This window comes from Centruroides sculpturatus, unplaced genomic scaffold, assembly GCF_000671375.1.
Source record: "Centruroides sculpturatus isolate CEXI.00-Female unplaced genomic scaffold, Cexi_2.0 scaffold1674, whole genome shotgun sequence".
NCBI classification, from domain to species: domain Eukaryota; kingdom Metazoa; phylum Arthropoda; class Arachnida; order Scorpiones; family Buthidae; genus Centruroides; species Centruroides sculpturatus.
Window position 1 is genome coordinate 1 of NW_019385813.1, and position 18,031 is coordinate 18,031.

General features: G+C 30.7%; 1 protein-coding gene across 1 annotated transcript in view; it reads left to right on the top strand.

Moving 5' to 3' along the window:
- Positions 1-5,375: 5,375 nt before the first annotated feature.
- Positions 5,376-18,031, top strand: part of LOC111642279 (leucine-rich PPR motif-containing protein, mitochondrial-like) — a 64,491-nt gene continuing 51,835 nt past the window's right edge. Inside the window, exons 1-5 of the mRNA XM_023388608.1 lie at positions 5,376-5,476; positions 6,741-6,827; positions 6,895-6,933; positions 7,715-7,907; positions 9,955-10,146. Of these exons, the coding sequence (XP_023244376.1) occupies positions 5,376-5,476; positions 6,741-6,827; positions 6,895-6,933; positions 7,715-7,907; positions 9,955-10,146 (612 nt within the window). The remainder of the gene's footprint in view (positions 5,477-6,740; positions 6,828-6,894; positions 6,934-7,714; positions 7,908-9,954; positions 10,147-18,031) is intronic.

Genomic DNA, 18,031 nt, shown 5'->3' on the forward strand with positions numbered 1-18,031 from the left:
TTAATGACTGTATTATAGATTAAAACAATAAAATTCTTACTATATTTTTCTTCTTCTTTTTCTATTAGTTGTGATGAATAAGATTTTAAATAGGAAAATGAAAAATTGCAACTTCTGTATCTATGTAATGGAAGTTTAAATTCAAAAGCTTTTGGATTTCCTTGTTTAGCAAGAACTTCAATGGCTTGACCACCACACATATGAGAACACTGAGGAATATTTTTCACTTTTAATCTTCTTGCAATCTAAATTAAAATTTAATATATATTTAGTTACAAATGTTTAATATTTTAATACAAGTTTAGCTTTAAGTAAGCAAAATATAAAATGAATATATGAAGATCAGCATTATAATTTGAAGGAAAATACAAAAAAGAAAAGCACTTTTGCCTTTCTTTTTTATTAAAGGTTCAGAAGATTGCATGTTTTCTTGCAAACTAGAAGTTTGTTGATCGAGCATCTTTGGGATTTCAGTGGTGCTAGATTACTGGATGTTTCTATATATTTACAAAATTCAATAAATTATATCTGATCTGAACATTACAGACATTGATGTACATTTTGTACAGATATATTGCTGTATGCTTCTGATTTGTTTATGAATGCTCTTTAATCAGTCCAAAGATGTTACAGTGCGTGATTAAGATTGATTGAAACCTACAAAAACAATAAAAAATATGTTATTGCACAAAATCAACATTCACAATGATTCATATATGTGTACTGTACATATACTGTATTTCCAGATTTGTATTGTATACATATAACTCACAAAAGCTACATATGCTTTGAGTATGAGAAACCTATTTTTATGCACATTGACTTTGCAATGGTCAGTAGGAAAGAAAATACATCAGTCACATATAATAATCAACACTAAATATCTGTTAGATCCAATAAAGCTGTACATTTATAAATACAGTTACTACAGCACCTACCATCTTTTCCTCAATTTCCATCTAGGATCATTAGCAGATTAAATTAGCAGTGACAGAGCTGGATATTCTCTCACCATGTTTAATTATTTAGTTAATTGGGTAAAAAAAAATGCATTATTTCCATGATCCACTTATTTTGTAAGAAGGAACTGGTCTCTGTGTTGCAAGCATCTTGTATCTAGGTCCAACTTCTTTACATATATACCTGAGCCTTTAGAAAATTATATATACCGCCACTAGCTTCCCAGCCCATATTGCATAGGATACTTTGCAATGATAGAGATGGGGTTACACTGAAAAATCTGGAGTTTATGCTATAACTTTACAAAATCCACTAAATGGATCAAATTTATTATATATAGGTGCCACTGCCAGAATGCTGTATGTCCATCTAGCAGAGCATCATACAGCAAGATATTACAAATGAGAGATGTTCAACAGAGCTAGCCAAAAAAGTGATGAAATATAATGATCCTCTTTGGTCACAAGTTTTGCTGGTAAAATGCTATGGAGATATTTTATTTTATTTATTTATTTATTTTTTATTTTATACAGACGTTAGGAGGCTGTCCATTAATGAGTTGGACTTTGCCTCATAGAAGGAAGTAGTGAAGTAAGGGATTAAGTTGTCGAAGATGGAAATGCTAAGAAAAATTTAGAGAAGAGTATTTTAAGTGGGAGGAATGAGAGTTGCATAGGTTGGAAAAGAAGGTGGGTGGGCCTAAGTGCGACCGCATCACAAATATTAATAAAATAACAAATTAAAGCACAAGATCAACAACGCAGTGTTGGAAACAGTAAAGCCCAACAATTCGTTTAAGTGCAGAGATGAGGCTGCAATAGGCCACTATATACAGAAATAAAATAAAACCGTATATGCTTGGTAACAGCTTGAGTCGGGGGTGACAATGGTAGGACAGACTTTATAAGGGGTTAAAGGTTGTCAATAAACCCAGTCCAGTACAAAATAAGGAAGATCGCAGTTACACAGGATTGTAACACTGTCAGTGGTCCGCAGTACAAAATAACTGGGCAGAAATTTTTAAAATCAAAATAAAGAATAGCGTGTGGATAGAGAACCGGTGCAATATTAATTAAAAGTGATCACGGTTACAAAATGCATTAAGCAGTATAAAGGAACCAAGGTACAGAAGCATGGGAAGAGACCATACACAGGATCACGTAATGAGATAAAACTGAAACCATAACCAGTGTTATATGCAAAATGAACCTAAAATAAAAATAACATCATGTGATTAAGAATTAGGCATGGTAACCAGTCCAAAGTTTCTTGCAAAGGGATAACCACAGTAGTCTACAGTTAAGTAAGGGTCACAGCCAATGGAGGGGATGATGATCAGTCACTAAGGAATCTAATCATCCACTGAGGTATTCTTCTTCTGGTAGGCTGGTGTTCTGTTGTGGGTAGGAAATAAGGGCTCTGGTCCTGTTGAGGAAGTCGATGAAATCCTTCCAGAGTTCTCTGTTTTGGAATAAGTCTGCTGGTCTGGGTGGCCAAGTTAGTCCTTTCTTTAGGCAGTTGGTAATTAGTCTTAGTTGTAGGTGGTTGAAGTTGGGGAAATGGAATGCTAGGTGTAACACTTCTCCAACGGATTGGGTTGAGCATGTACAGTTGCTGTTGTTAGATTTTCCGAACTGGTGAAGGTATGCAGGAAAGTTTCCATGTCCTGTGAGGATTTGTGATGTTTCCACATCCGGAGTGTAATGCTTGGTTCTCTTTCTGGCAAGGGTATTCGGAATGAACTTAAAACAGTTTCTTCCCATGCTAGCAGAAGACTATTCCTGCTGACAAAGAGCCTCAGCAAAGGCTCGAAGGTGATTCTTCAAACTGGATTGAGGAATCTTGTCGAATGAATGGTGACATGAAGATCTGCTGCCAATTTTCAGCAGCTTGTCTGCTGTTTCGTTTCCCTTGAAGCCACTGTGCAAAAGAATGCAACTAAATTATAGGGTGCAAAATGATCCAAGGTCTTTTGCTGCTAACAACATTCTGGAAGCAAGCCTAGTAAGGCAGTTGTTCCTGTGGAAGGTATGGAGGTATTGAGGGAAAATCCTTATTTTAACGGAGAGCAGAATGGTGTCCATTAAAATAAGAATTTTTCCTTTGAATTGACGAATGTTATTGGTGATATGAATGACGGCTTTCAGGATGGCCCACATCTCTGCTTGGGAGATGGAGCAGTGGGGGGGCAATCTATGATAAGCCTGGTAACAAGTCCTCCCTTTAGAATTGACAATGATGAAGCCTGAACTGTTGCCTGTGTCGTTGCTGGAACCGTCAAGTTCAAGTTCTTTATTGCCGTACAAAGGTACAAGTCCAGTACTGCATAAGCACAACCAGTTTGAAAACGTATACAACAGTAAAGTTACAGAGGAATAGAGTACATAACATAGCATAACATGATTTTCGATACAAATCAATTATATACAAGGTATGAAATAAAAGACGGGACTGTAGATACGGAGCACTATATACATAACATGATATACAAAGCAGTTTAATTACATACTAGAGATCGCATAACAAATAAGAATGACTTTATATACAAGACATTGAATTGGAACACAATATACAAGACAAGTACATGTCAAAGGTCAAATACATAAATGGAATTGTGTAACAATATGAATACGATATAAGAGGTGGTATTTATGTTGTTAGGAGGTGCTAGTTGAGACATGGAGAGCTGCAAGTTTACAGTATTTGTTGACCAGCTGATTAAAGTAAACGTAAGTGGAATGTTCGTTGATCAACTCGTTGCAACTACAGGGCCAGTCCTTTCCCTGAGAGTTGATTATAATCTTTAAATGTTGCCGCTCAGCATCGAGCATTGGGCAGTTGAAAATATAATGGAGTGCTCCATCCTGAGTGCCACAGAGGGAGCATATATTGTTTGAGTAGTTGGTAAATCTGTTAAGGTAGCAGTGGAAATTACCATGGTTGGTAAAAAATTGCAATGTGGAATGGTTAAGTTTCAACCATTTATAATTATAAATGTCCAAGATATGTGGGAAGTTATTGGTAATTGATTGACGGTTGTTCTTCCAGTCATTCTGCCAGTTTTTGAGGAGATTGTTCCAAAGGATGTGCTTTAAGATGGAATTGCTCATATTATTATAACTAGTGGTGAGAGTGAGGTCAGTGGCGGCCTCCTTTGCTAGTTTGTCTGCCCGCTCATTACCAGGATTACCCTGATGTGCACGAGTCCAGTTCAAGAAATATTCATTGGTGGAATGACGAATAGTGCAATAAATATCAGTAACTAGGTGGTGCGGATGTTTTTTGTTTTTAATGCTGGCGATTATGGCTTGACTGTCAGAGACAATGTTTATACTAAGGCCAGAGAAATTATTTTCACACCAGTGTATGGTGGCATTTACAGCAAAGAGCTCAGCCTGAAAGACTGAGCAATGGTCGGCAAGTCTGAGTCGTTTGTGGAAGATTTCATCTTCGTCCCTATATACCACAAAGCTGCCTCCAACATGATTATCAACTTTGGAGCCATCTGTAAACACTTTGCAGTTGTTATTAAAGTTCCCATTAAATTTAATCAGGTTAAGATCTCCAGGGTAATGAGTGAGGTGAAAGGGAGTGGGCTTCTCCAAATCATTGGCATTAATTGTGCAGGAAGGGAATGTTTTGTCCCCACTTGATATTCCACTGTTTGTAGTATAAGTCAATAACCTTTTCAATTGCAGTTTGTGGGCCATCACCTGAAGGCTTGCATTTGGGGTGGTGTGACAGGCCTTTGTTATGAGTAGTAGGGCTTTACGTTGGGCAGAGGTGGGTGCATGTCTAGGATGACTTTTTTGAGCGGCTTGACCCCAAGTGCCACATGCATAAGTGATGGTAGGAATAAATATGTGGTCGTAGAGGCCCCATTTATTTTTGGCATACTTGGCAAAGGTATGAAAGATGAGGCCCATGCGAGCAGCTATATGTTTAATATGCTGGTCCAGGTTAGAGTGGGGTCGAGAGTAATGCCCAGGTAAGTGATATGCTTTTTTACCTTGACAGACTTCCCATACATTCTGATGGTTGGGACCCGTGCGTAGAGGTTGTTTTTACCAGGGCTGTTGAACATGATGCATTCGGTCTTCTCTGCATTGAAGGATAGCTTGTTATTTTCACCCCATATGCAAATGTTTTTAATTACAAGCTCTGCTCTGTGCTCAAGAGCAGTTCTGGAATTTCCACCAATTAAAATAAATACATCATCAGCATAAGCTGTGATGGAGTCCTGCCCAAAGTCTGTCCAAAGGAACGTATCAAAAGCAATATTCCAAAGAGTGGGGCCACAGGCCGTCCCTGAGGACAGACAATCCCTGAGGACAGCCACATGTCACTCTTCTTTCGTGTTGGCAGTCACCATATTGTAGTATGGCAGTTCTGTCTGTAAGATAATCCTTGATCAGATGATATATGCTAGCTGGGCAGTTAATGTCTCTGAGATGTTTGAGGATAATAGGCCACCAGGTGCTGTCAAAGGCCTTAGAAATATCCAAGCTGATTCCCAGTATGTATTTGTTATTTCCAAGGAGAGAGTGGATTTTGCTTATTACCATGTTGATAGCTTGCAGAGCAGACCTTTGTGGCCTGAAGCCAAACTGGTGTTCACTAAGATAGTTGCCATTTTCCAAGTGCCAAATGAGTCTATTATTAATTAACTTCTCCAGAACTTTACCCATGGTAGGCAGGAGGGAGATTGGTCAAGTTAAATGGTCCAATTTGCCTTAAGGTTTTGTACATTATGGAAGTCCTAGTTGATGATATAGCCGAGATCGTCAACTGGATGGTGGCTGTGTTCGCCCTCTTCAGAGTCCTGTCCACACCATATTTATGTATGCTGTGGACCAACGAAGTATTGTCTTTAATGAGGTCTGCAAAGATGTAGTTATGGGTAGCAGTGTTATCCTGCCAGGGATGGTACCAGGACTAGTCAAGTGCCAATACCAATTAAAAAGCTTTGCCTGGATGTGAATGGGGGGAGAGATCTGCCATGACAAGAAGTGCATTGGAAGGAGCCGTTCTGTAGGCTTTGCAGATCCTAAAAGTGAATTTTCTCTGGGTGGAGGCAAGCTTGCGGCGAATATGTTGTTTCTTTAGCGCCTCTTGCCAAACCAGGACAACATAGAGAATGGCGTGCTCTATTGCCGCTTTGTAAATTAACACGTTTAACGCCATGCGACGCGCGCGCCGTCGTAATGGAAATTCCCGTACAGCGCCATACGACCGCCGGTAGACGTAAACAATGTAGTTTTACTCAAGGTTAAATTTTCCTGGCGTCGTACGACGTTTNTTCTCAGTTCTGAAAGTGTGGAGTTCCACCACGGCACCTGCCTGCCCTTAGGAGGGGTCTGTGGAATAAAGAGTTTGCAGGCTGTGGAGATGTGCTCGATGTCTTCTCTGATGCGCCTGGTGTTGTCCCTATCATGATTATCAGGATCCGTTAGGTGAGAGATGAGATGGTTGTGTAGCGCATTATGGTGCATGTGCATTGTCAACATGTGTCAATTTAAATTCTTTACATTTAGTTGTTCTAAGTTTAGCTTTGTTCTAAAGGACTAATGCCATTAGTTTTAATTCAAAGTCTTTGTTTGAAAAAATTTTATTTGATATTGCATATGCCTGAGGATGATGTTTTATAGCATGTCGAAAGCGCTTGCAAATATAGCGATATTTATACATAATTAACACCTGTGTGATAATTTGTTCTTCTCTTGTTTGAAATAGTTTAAGTTAAGATAACTTTAAAACATTTTTGATTTTATTTTTTATAGCAAAATACTTGAATTTATGAAGTCAAAGGAGTTAACTATTAATGAAACTGTCTTTAATTTCCTTGTAATGGGATATGTAAAATCAGGGTAGGTATTATAATATATTTTAAAAATTGTGAAATATTTTTTGTTTTAAATTTGAATTATTTTTCAGTAATATGGAAAATGCAAAAGGAATTTTAGATATTATGAAGTAAGTTTTTACAGAATCTTTATATATCATTTATATTATATAATTAAATAAAAATATTATTATAATACACAATAACTGATGATGATAATTTTATTGGCATTATTTTATTGGTTTTAAGAAAAAATGATTTTACAGTTTTTCATTAATAGCTGATTTAAATGTAGAATGAAATAAGTAATATAAAAAATTTTAACTAGACTGAAGAATATTCATTTACTTTAATTTATGTAGTTAAAACGAAACAGTGGTATTAATTTCTTACTGTAAATTATGTTTTCTACGTACAGTAGAAGTTCATTAATTTGGCATGCTCTGAAAAGTAGCCAGTAATTTGGAATTGTCTGATGATGATCTTGCATTCTCTGTATTTTGTGAATCAGAATTTGTTTAGACATTTTGTAAAGATCCTGGGCAATAATGTGTCTGTTACTGTTTTTGCAAGTTTTTCAATCAATTTCAATCAGTATAGTCAGGCACTATATCATCATCAGACTTTTTAAGAGCATGCATAAAAGAATTGGAAGCATACAGTAGTGTGTACTGGTACAAATTTACAGTAATATTTGCAACATTCTGATCATATATAACAGTGAATTTTGTGAAAATGCAAAAAGACATGGTAATCTGGCATTTTCAGTAATCCAATACCTCTTTTATCCTGTAGATGCTGTATTAATGAACTTCTACTGTAGTAATTAAAATGGTGATAAATAATTACAATAATAATTTTAAATTTAAATATTATTGTGCTAATATTAAAGTGCAAATTTTTCTAATTTAGAAATGCTCAACTTGAACCAACTGCAGACACTTACACAGCATTAGCATGTGGATATGCAAAAAATGGTGATATTAAAGGAATCAATGACATTCTAATGGATGCCCAATGTTATGATGTGTTTCTCATGGATAAAAATTATTTGCAAATTATAACTGCACTTGCAGTGAATGGACATTCAGAACATATTGATGAGGTAAAATTTGCATTAAATATTATTAAAACACAGGAAAATACAAATTCTCAGAATTTTATACTTGTATAAAAATTCAGAGAATCTTAGGGAATTTTTAAGGTGTAGAATAAATCTATACATTGATCATCTTGTGATGACAGAGCAGCAAACCTCACATTAATAAAAAGAAAGCCTTGTTTATTAAAAATAATTAAAAGTATTGTTTTACACATTCTTCATTATCATGGTGCAGAGAGAGAGTTATACGTCACTTGTGCTTGCAGTTATTGGCAGATAGATGAGTTGTCAATTGGCCTGTCAGTGTCTTTCCTCATCATTCTCTGGAAATGTCTAATTTTTGTTGTTCTACTCTGTACATACTAGTAAAAACTTTACAAACTCTGTTTTTATCAAATCTAAAAATCTCTGAACATATTATTCTGGCACCTGTAAAGATCCCTAAACTTTTTACTTCAGTCCATCAGACCATTTGAGTGATGAGTTCATGCTCATCAAATCCCCTGAATAATTTCATATGATGCAAGTGACAGTTAATTTGTCTTCTCACAGGAATATGTCTTATATTTGCATATTGAGTTACCATTGTTGACAGAAAAGTGGTGCTGTTTATGTCTAATGTGACCCTTTTCTCACAGTAATGATTGGGATCTCACATAATAAAAACTAAAAATTTTATTAAGCATTTAAGTCCTACAGATTTACTCAATTTACTTCACTTTTTGTTAAAAAAAATTATGTACTGTACATAGATATTAAGCAGTGTCATGATTGGAATTACTGTCATGAGCATTTTTCATTCAAAATATATCATCATGATTAACATGTTAAGGTTAAATGATAAAATTTTTTGAATTGAGTTTTTCTAATGATATGTACAAATGGAAATGATATGATATGGAATAAAACTCCGAGAACTGCAATTTGTCCTTGGGGTTTTATTCCATCCTGATAAAAGACCAACATTTTGAATCAAAACTGGTCTACGTGGTTAAGACGACAACTCAGGACGACATAAGTACACAATTGAAAAAATCTCAATAAGACGACACTGGTAGCTTACTCACAACATCAAGACATACAAGTAAACTAGGAGCAAGCAAAAACCATCAGACCCACATCTAATATACATACTATAGGACAGGTGTGGCCAAACATTTATCCCTTAAAGGCTACTTTTTTGGTAAAATATAGTCTGCAAACGACTATGAATATGGGCAAACAATTTTAGGATTTTTATATGCACATATGTTAACATTCATTTGCATTGTTCGTCAGGATAAATACAAACAGTATGGGTACGTTGCACAGACAGTTTATTATTGTAAGAATAAATTATTGAATTAAGATTTTTAAACATTAATTTAAGTGAAAGCAAATTATTCAACTTTAGCTTCGTGGGATACTTTCAAAACCTTTGCGGTCGACCATGGTCTATGTGTTGGCCATCCCTGCTATAGGATATCTAGAAAAATTAGAAATTTATAAGACTCATAAAAAAAATCAGTGTGGACAACCTGTCTAATGCATGGCATTCCATTTACAAAGTTTAATTATTTTGTTGCTTTATTAACGGATATTTATTCATTTATTTCTATTTTTATTAATTTTATATACTTGTTGAATTTATTTATTTATTCATTCATGTATTTTTATTATTTTTAAGATAATGTCCTTAAATTCAAATTCTTATTCTTTTAAATTTGTATTTATGTTATTTTATTGTTCCATTAAATTTATTGTTTTCTGTAAGTGAGGAAGATCAGTTAAACTGATCGAAAACATTCTTATTTTATTAAATTTTATTGATGGATTTATAAAGGTGTAAGTTTTTGTAANGTCTCCTCCGTCACGGCCCACATACATACAACCCTTAGGTTCATCCTGATGCGGGATTAATGTCTCCCACTTAGGAGACGGCTACCTTACACAGGTGACGTGAAGTGGGTTTCAAGTCCCCTATCACCCCCGAATCGCAATCTTACATTAATATAAATATAATTATATTAATTATAATTATAATTTATGAATTAAAATAAAATCTTTTTAGATTCTGGTAAAAATTAAAAAAGTTGCTGGATATAATCAAGATTGTATTAATACTATATTGGAATTAGTAAATAAAGAATTAGAAGATGTTGGTTACAAACTTCTTTTTAGCATGTCTCAACCAGTAGTATCTCCTGACTCCAAATCTCAAATTGGACAGTTTTTTATAAGACAGCTTGTTCGGGCTGAAAGGGTAAGCATAAAAATATTACTGTTTATTTAACATAAAAAAACTCAAAAATTACTATTAGTTATTATTGTATTAAATAAAACAATCTTGAAATATTTATTTGATATAATTAGATTAGAATAATTATTGGATTAAGACTGATTGCATATGCTTTGGTTATGCGCACATGCATAACCAAAGCATATGCAATCAGTCTTAGGCTGTGTACACACTAGGCATTTTTAAACGCGTGTTTGACGAACCAAGAGTTCTGCATAGGCATACACACTCAAACGCATGCTTTTGGCCAAGCGCACATTAAACGCGCGTGTATAGATTTTTCTTAAAATGCGTGTTTTGTGGGCGTCAGCCGAGCACTTTGAGATATATGTGCTGCCATGTTACTGTACATTCGATCGCGCGTTTTGCGGGCGTCAGCCCAGCGCTTTGAGATATATGTGCTGCCATGTTACTGTACATTCGATCGCGTGTTTTCGGGTAGAGTGGACATATGTTGGCTGAAATGGAGAATGATCATTTCGATACTGATCTATTTATTGATGAAATCTAAAAGAGACCAACCATTGTCAAAGGATTTTATAGATATTTTAAAAGAATTAAAAAACTTGGGTTTATTTTGTCTTAGTTTTGGATGCAACGTCGCAAACATTCCATGTGTCAGTCTATCTCGTAATATCGGGTGCATTCAAAATTCTCTTTGCCTCTGCCATCATCTTTTATAGCGACGATGGCGGAGGGGCACACAAGCAATTACTTTCACGTCCATTTCCAAACTGAGCCAGTGCGTATGCTCCACTAAATGCTCATCTAATGCCGAGCTAATGCCTGGTGTGTACACTGCTAACACGCATTTAACACAACGCAAAACGCCTAGTGTGTACACAGCCTGAATCCAATGCCATTAAAATGCATTAAAAATGCAATGTTTTTTCTATGGGAAAACTTTCTGAAAACCAAAAGTACTAGAACCAAACAATTTTTTTTATGTTGGAATCATGTTTAATTCTATTAAAATATCATTTGGAATTTTGAAAATCAAATTCATTAATTTTCTATTACTATTTAAAGTCAGAAAATTAATGAATTTGATTTTCAAAGTCCTGAGCTGTGTGTTAATAGAAGAATTAACTAGGATTCTGATGCAAAGAAACTAGTTCTGTCAACTTTGCTTTTGAGAATTTTTGGAAAAGGCTTTTCCCATTAAAAAAGAAAAAAGGCAAATTTTTAACTTTGCTGCATGTCTAACATTTGCTGCAGACTGCATGATTTAAATTTTGAATTGTCTAAGTTTTTATTTTGGATAGATAAGCTTTGAATAAACAATGGCAATTGAAAAAAATCTGAGCTAATCAGAAAGTAGATAGAAATATATAGTATTGGAATTTGAAATAAGATTGTTTTAATGAACATGTGTGCATAGTGTATGTTGGATTTCTGACAAAGTGAACTTGAAATATCTTGAAGACCATGATCAGTCAGTCTACAAAAAATTCTACCTGGAAGTTTTAAGGCATTTGAAGGATGCTGTGCACAGGAAGAGCACTGATGATGTGCTATAACAATGCTTTGCAGCTGAACTGCAATTATCTGGCAAAAAACAAGACAAGCAATGTGTTCTACCACCTTACTCTCCAGATATCACCCAAAGCAGAATGTTTCTTGTTTCCCAAGTTGAAGAAAACCTTGAAAGGACATCTCTTTTGAACCACAGGAGATAAAGGAAAATGCAGTAGGAGATCTGTGCATTATCCCAGAAAACATCATGATCCAATCATAGAATAAACATTGGAAATGATAATTAGAGGAGGATAAGACCTAATAAACTTGTTCATAAATAAAATTTTCATAGGAAAAGTTCAGTTTTTTTTTTTTTTTTTAAACAACCTTCATATTTATAACAAAGATCTGTATTAACAACTTAAAATGATAAATTCACGCACATAACATTATTGTTTACTAAATAATAGTAAACAATAATTTTGTAATCGTAAACAATAATAGTAAACAACAATAAATAAAAATATATTGTGCAAGTGGATAAACTCTAACAAGAATATGTCTTTGAAAAAATTTTCTGTCAAAGCCATAATTATAGTTCTATAGAAGTGATTTCATTAAAAAAAACTGTCTTCTCTTACCCCGTGTTAGTGAACTGACATTTTTTTTTTTTTTTTTTTTTTTTTTTTTTTTTTTTTTTTTTTTTTTTTTTTTTTTTTTTTTTTTTTTTTTTTTTTTTTTTTTTTTTTTTTTTTTTTTTTTTTTTTTTTTTTTTTTTTTTTTTTTTTTTTTTTTTTTTTTTTTTTTTTTTTTTTTTTTTTTTTTTTTTTTTTTTTTTTTTTTTTTTTTTTTTTTTTTTTTTTTTTTTTTTTTTTTTTTTTTTTTTTTTTTTTTTTTTTTTTTTTTTTTTTTTTTTTTTTTTTTTTTTTTTTTTTTTTTTTTTTTTTTTTTTTTTTTTTTTTTTTTTTTTTTTTTTTTTTTTTTTTTTTTTTTTTTTTTTTTTTTTTTTTTTTTTTTTTTTTTTTTTTTTTTTTTTTTTTTTTTTTTTTTTTTTTTTTTTTTTTTTTTTTTTTTTTTTTTTTTTTTTTTTTTTTTTTTTTTTTTTTTTTTTTTTTTTTTTTTTTTTTTTTTTTTTTTTTTTTTTTTTTTTTTTTTTTTTTTTTTTTTTTTTTTTTTTTTTTTTTTTTTTTTTTTTTTTTTTTTTTTTTTTTTTTTTTTTTTTTTTTTTTTTTTTTTTTTTTTTTTTTTTTTTTTTTTTTTTTTTTTTTTTTTTTTTTTTTTTTTTTTTTTTTTTTTTTTTTTTTTTTTTTTTTTTTTTTTTTTTTTTTTTTTTTTTTTTTTTTTTTTTTTTTTTTTTTTTTTTTTTTTTTTTTTTTTTTTTTTTTTTTTTTTTTTTTTTTTTTTTTTTTTTTTTTTTTTTTTTTTTTTTTTTTTTTTTTTTTTTTTTTTTTTTTTTTTTTTTTTTTTTTTTTTTTTTTTTTTTTTTTTTTTTTTTTTTTTTTTTTTTTTTTTTTTTTTTTTTTTTTTTTTTTTTTTTTTTTTTTTTTTTTTTTTTTTTTTTTTTTTTTTTTTTTTTTTTTTTTTTTTTTTTTTTTTTTTTTTTTTTTTTTTTTTTTTTTTTTTTTTTTTTTTTTTTTTTTTTTTTTTTTTTTTTTTTTTTTTTTTTTTTTTTTTTTTTTTTTTTTTTTTTTTTTTTTTTTTTTTTTTTTTTTTTTTTTTTTTTTTTTTTTTTTTTTTTTTTTTTTTTTTTTTTTTTTTTTTTTTTTTTTTTTTTTTTTTTTTTTTTTTTTTTTTTTTTTTTTTTTTTTTTTTTTTTTTTTTTTTTTTTTTTTTTTTTTTTTTTTTTTTTTTTTTTTTTTTTTTTTTTTTTTTTTTTTTTTTTTTTTTTTTTTTTTTTTTTTTTTTTTTTTTTTTTTTTTTTTTNTAACTAAAAATAATCTCAAAATTTCATTAAAAAAATGCATTTGTGACAATACCTAAATGAAATTCTTACGCAAGAAACAAAAATTGTACAATTAACACAAATTGTGTTAATTGTACAATTATCATTATTATCATGTCAGCGAAGTGGCAATAAAATATTCACTGCCATTTTACACAACGTACCTCTGTGAGAGCGGATTTTCGGCCATGACAAACATGAAAACTAAACATCGTAACTGACTTCAACTCGAAGATGACTCGAGACTAAAGCTGATCAAAAAGCAACCAGATTTTACAAAGTTGTGCAAAGAAAATCGTGCACATTTGTAACAATCAAAATTAAATAACCTTATGTTATTTTCATTATTATTAAAATTGTATTTTAAAGTTAATAAATGTAAAAAAAAAAAACTTATTTTATTTATCACTAGCTGTCTACCCACGGCTTCACCCGCATTATATGGAATTTTCTCATGGGAATAAGATATTTTCTCGCAGTAAAATGTAGCCCATGTTCATCTCCAACATGTAAGCTATCTCTGTGCCAAATTTTATTAAAACCTGTTCAGTGGTTTAGACGTGAAAAGGTGACAGACAGACATAATTACCTTCAAATTTATATTAGTATGGCTTAATATGAATTTCTGCTATAAGGGGTACGCGAGTTTGAGCTCTTTCTTGAAGTGGTACGCAGGAAAAACTAATTGGGAACCACTGCATTAGATTAATGTTACATAACATATTTACTATTCAATAATCAAGACCATTATTCAGCTTATTTAAAATATAAATATAAAATTACGAATCTTATACATCTTTCATATTGGTATATTGTCAAGATTAGATCAAAAATTTTTTGATTAGCATCAAATATTTCTTTAATTTTAAATTTACGTTGCGTTCTTTCGATAGTTGGACATACGATGAGAATATGATATATATTAAAAGATTCAGCTTTACACCAATAACATTTCTTTGAGAAGTCAATGTAGATGTTACCAATCGGTAACGAATTATAATTAAGTTGAATTTGAATTAGCGTACGCTTAATATTTAATTTGGTATTTGACATAACAATATTCGAATTTGACGGAAAGTGTAACATATTCAGGTACCAATAATGATAAGTCGAGTTTAAAATGGAATCTTGATCTTTAACAATTGATTGAGATAAAGCAGCATTCATCATTAAAGAATATGCATATTTACAATTGTCTTCAGTTGAGTTGAGGAGCAATATAGAAATTTCAAAAGACTGAATAGTTTTTTTTAAATTTTTGATACCATGTAGCCTTTATAGTAGATGAATTTTTATTTTGGTTGCTCATTAACTGAAATAGAAATTTAATATTATCATCATTTGTATTCAACATACGAAAATAAAATTTGAGTAATCGCTTCAAAAAAAAGGAAAAAGTTGATATCGGTTAGTTTCTGATCTAATTGCATAACCAGGCACCGTATGTTCAATATGAAGTAATTTGCTCAAAAAAATAATGTGATACTTCTTTTCCAATTCTTGATAAAGCCCATATAGGACTGGCATAAAAGAATACTGGAACTATAAGTGAATGGAACATTTTCAAATGAATTTTTAGATTTGAAATTCTTAATTATGACGATAGCTAGATAATATTTATGAGTTGATTAATTTTATTATTAAGTTGGTTTAGATGGAACTGAAATTGACTGTTCCAGTTAAAATTAATTCCCAAATATTTCATTTGATTTACTACTTCAATTGGTTGGTTATTTAGATAGAAACCTTTTTCTTGATTGGATATTTTCACATTATTTCTAAATATGAGAATTTTTGATTTTTCAATGTTTATTGATAAATAAATGGATTTTAAATATTCATTAAGTACATTGATTTTACATTGCAGTATAATGCGGGTTGGGGATAATAGTATTGATACAAGATTGTCAGCGTATAGTATATGATGAAAAGTGTGACCATCAATATAGATTCCTTCATTTTCATTTGTAAACAAATTATTAATCTCACTAATGTAGAAGTTAAACAGATATAAGGTGACAGGTTTGCCTTGAATTCCTTGATATATTTTTAAATCCGGATATATATGATTATTTTGGGATATATTGACTGTATATGTTGAAAATAAACTTTCAATTGAATTGCAAAATTTAGTTCCAGCCCCTTTCTTTTTTAGTTTATTAACTAGAGTGGGAACATGTACAGAATCATATGCTTTGGAAATATCAATAAAAGCTGAAAAAATTTTTCTATGTTTTTTTAAGATATAATTGAATAATTAAAGTCAGTAGAAAAATAGCCAGCTCTGTACCTTTTGATTTAGTGAATGCATATTGGAATTGCAAATTTAAGCCCTTCTCAGAGGACCAAATTTGAAATCGTGTAGTAAGTATTGATGTAAAACACTTTTTTAAATACAGATAGTAGAGCAATAGGACTGTAATTTTTTGGATCTGTTCGGATTTCCTTTTTATAAAACATAAGAATTTTTGCTGTCTTCCATGTATATGGATATATTGAGTTGTTATAAAAAAAAGTTGAAAAGACCAAGGAGAATCTGTTTACCTGTTGGTGGCAGAAGTTTAATAAATTTAGTAGTAATTTGATCCATACCAGGATCTGTTTTCGGTTTTAAGTTTTGAATTGATATATTGAGCTCTTCAGCAGTAATTGGTATGTCAAATATTACATTGAAGGGATTGATTATACCAGTCATTGGAGGAATAATAATTTCTGTAAATCTATTAAAGAAACAAGCCCAATTGGAAAAATCTATTTGAACTGTTTGTTCAAAATTCGAGCATCATAATTTCTTTATTGTAGACCATAGAAAGTCATAAGATTTATTTTCTATAATTTTTTGTTGTATTTTTTTAAAGTAATTTGATTTTTTTGTTTTTAATAAATTGTAGTACATATTTTTAATTCGATGATATTGTTTGAAAGCAGTAGTTGTAGATGATTTTCTAAACAGATGTAATGCTTTGGTTTTTTCTTTTTTAAATTAATACAGTCCAGATCATACCATGGGTTTTTTGGGCCTTGAAATTTCGAATTTCTAATCTTATGTGTTTTAACAAATTCCTTTATTATATTTTCAAACTTAGTATATTTTTCAATACCCTCTGTAATATCCTCATCCAATAAACAACTCATCCTATCACTAATTTGCACTTGAAATCGTTGATAGTAATAATCGGTTATCTGATAGTTACTTTTTATATAATTGCTATGATAATTATCATTCGACCCGAAGTAAGATCTAACAGGGAAATGGTCTGATGAGTCACAGTTTAAGACTTGAATTTCTGAACATAAGTCTACCAGAAGTTCCGAACATATTATCAAGTCAATTGTTGAGCTACCAGATGTAGTTACACAAGTAAAATCAGATGGATAATCCATTAAGAATATATAATTGAGCCTGTGTCGTTAGTTTTAGAAGATAATTTCCCATTTTATTCTGTTTAACATCCTTGGATTTATGAATGTTTTGGATTTTTGTGTTCAGTCCTTTATATTGCAAATCCATAGACTGTGCAATGCGAGCATTTAAGTCATCAATAATAATAACATAAGGAAAGGTATTTTTCAAATTTTCATATTGACAAAATATTTCATATAATATTTGCTGTTGCTCTGGAGGAACATATGTCAATGTTAGTACTAAAATTTTATTTTTTAAGTTAACTATTTCTTATTTATTAATTAATAGGTGCACAATTATATAATTATTACTTTTCTGGATGAATATAATTTCTCCCAATTTTTTTTATAAATAAATTTAGTCCACCAAAAGGACGACCCGGTCCTGTTGGTTTTTGAGTCAATTGTGTAACGATATAATAATTTTCATTATCTTTAATCTGTGAGTTGGAAAATAAGGTCATCCACATTTCTGTAATGGCAAGTATATCTGAGTTTTCCAACAAAAATATAAATTTGCTAGTAAAAATTTTCCGCAAAAGACCTTGACAGTTCCAATTAATAATTACAAAATGGAAGTCTTTCTGATTGTAAACTTTATGATGTAAACTTTGTTTTATTATATATGTTATGGACAAAGTGATTAATTGGGCATTATTCATAATGACCAAATAGGGCGGGCAGTGTGATAAATATTGATTAATTTATCAAATTGACCGATCATTATGAATACTGCTATCACCTAGTCAGGCAAAGTGATGATAATAAGTTGAGGAGTGATCATCTGACATACGCTAGCCAATCGGCACGCTGAGTTGCGTGTGCGTATCGTACAGCGTTTAGTACAGAATTTTAAATTTGATTAAAAAAAACTCCACTTATTTCATTTATAAATATTTATTTTTTGTAAATTATATCAANTTTTTGTTAGTGCTGTGGGGTGTTTGACCACCCCAACTTATATTTTTGTTAAATGAAGCATGTAAGTAAAAATGTATGAAGTTTTATTTATTTATTTGGTAAAGGCATGCATCATTACACATA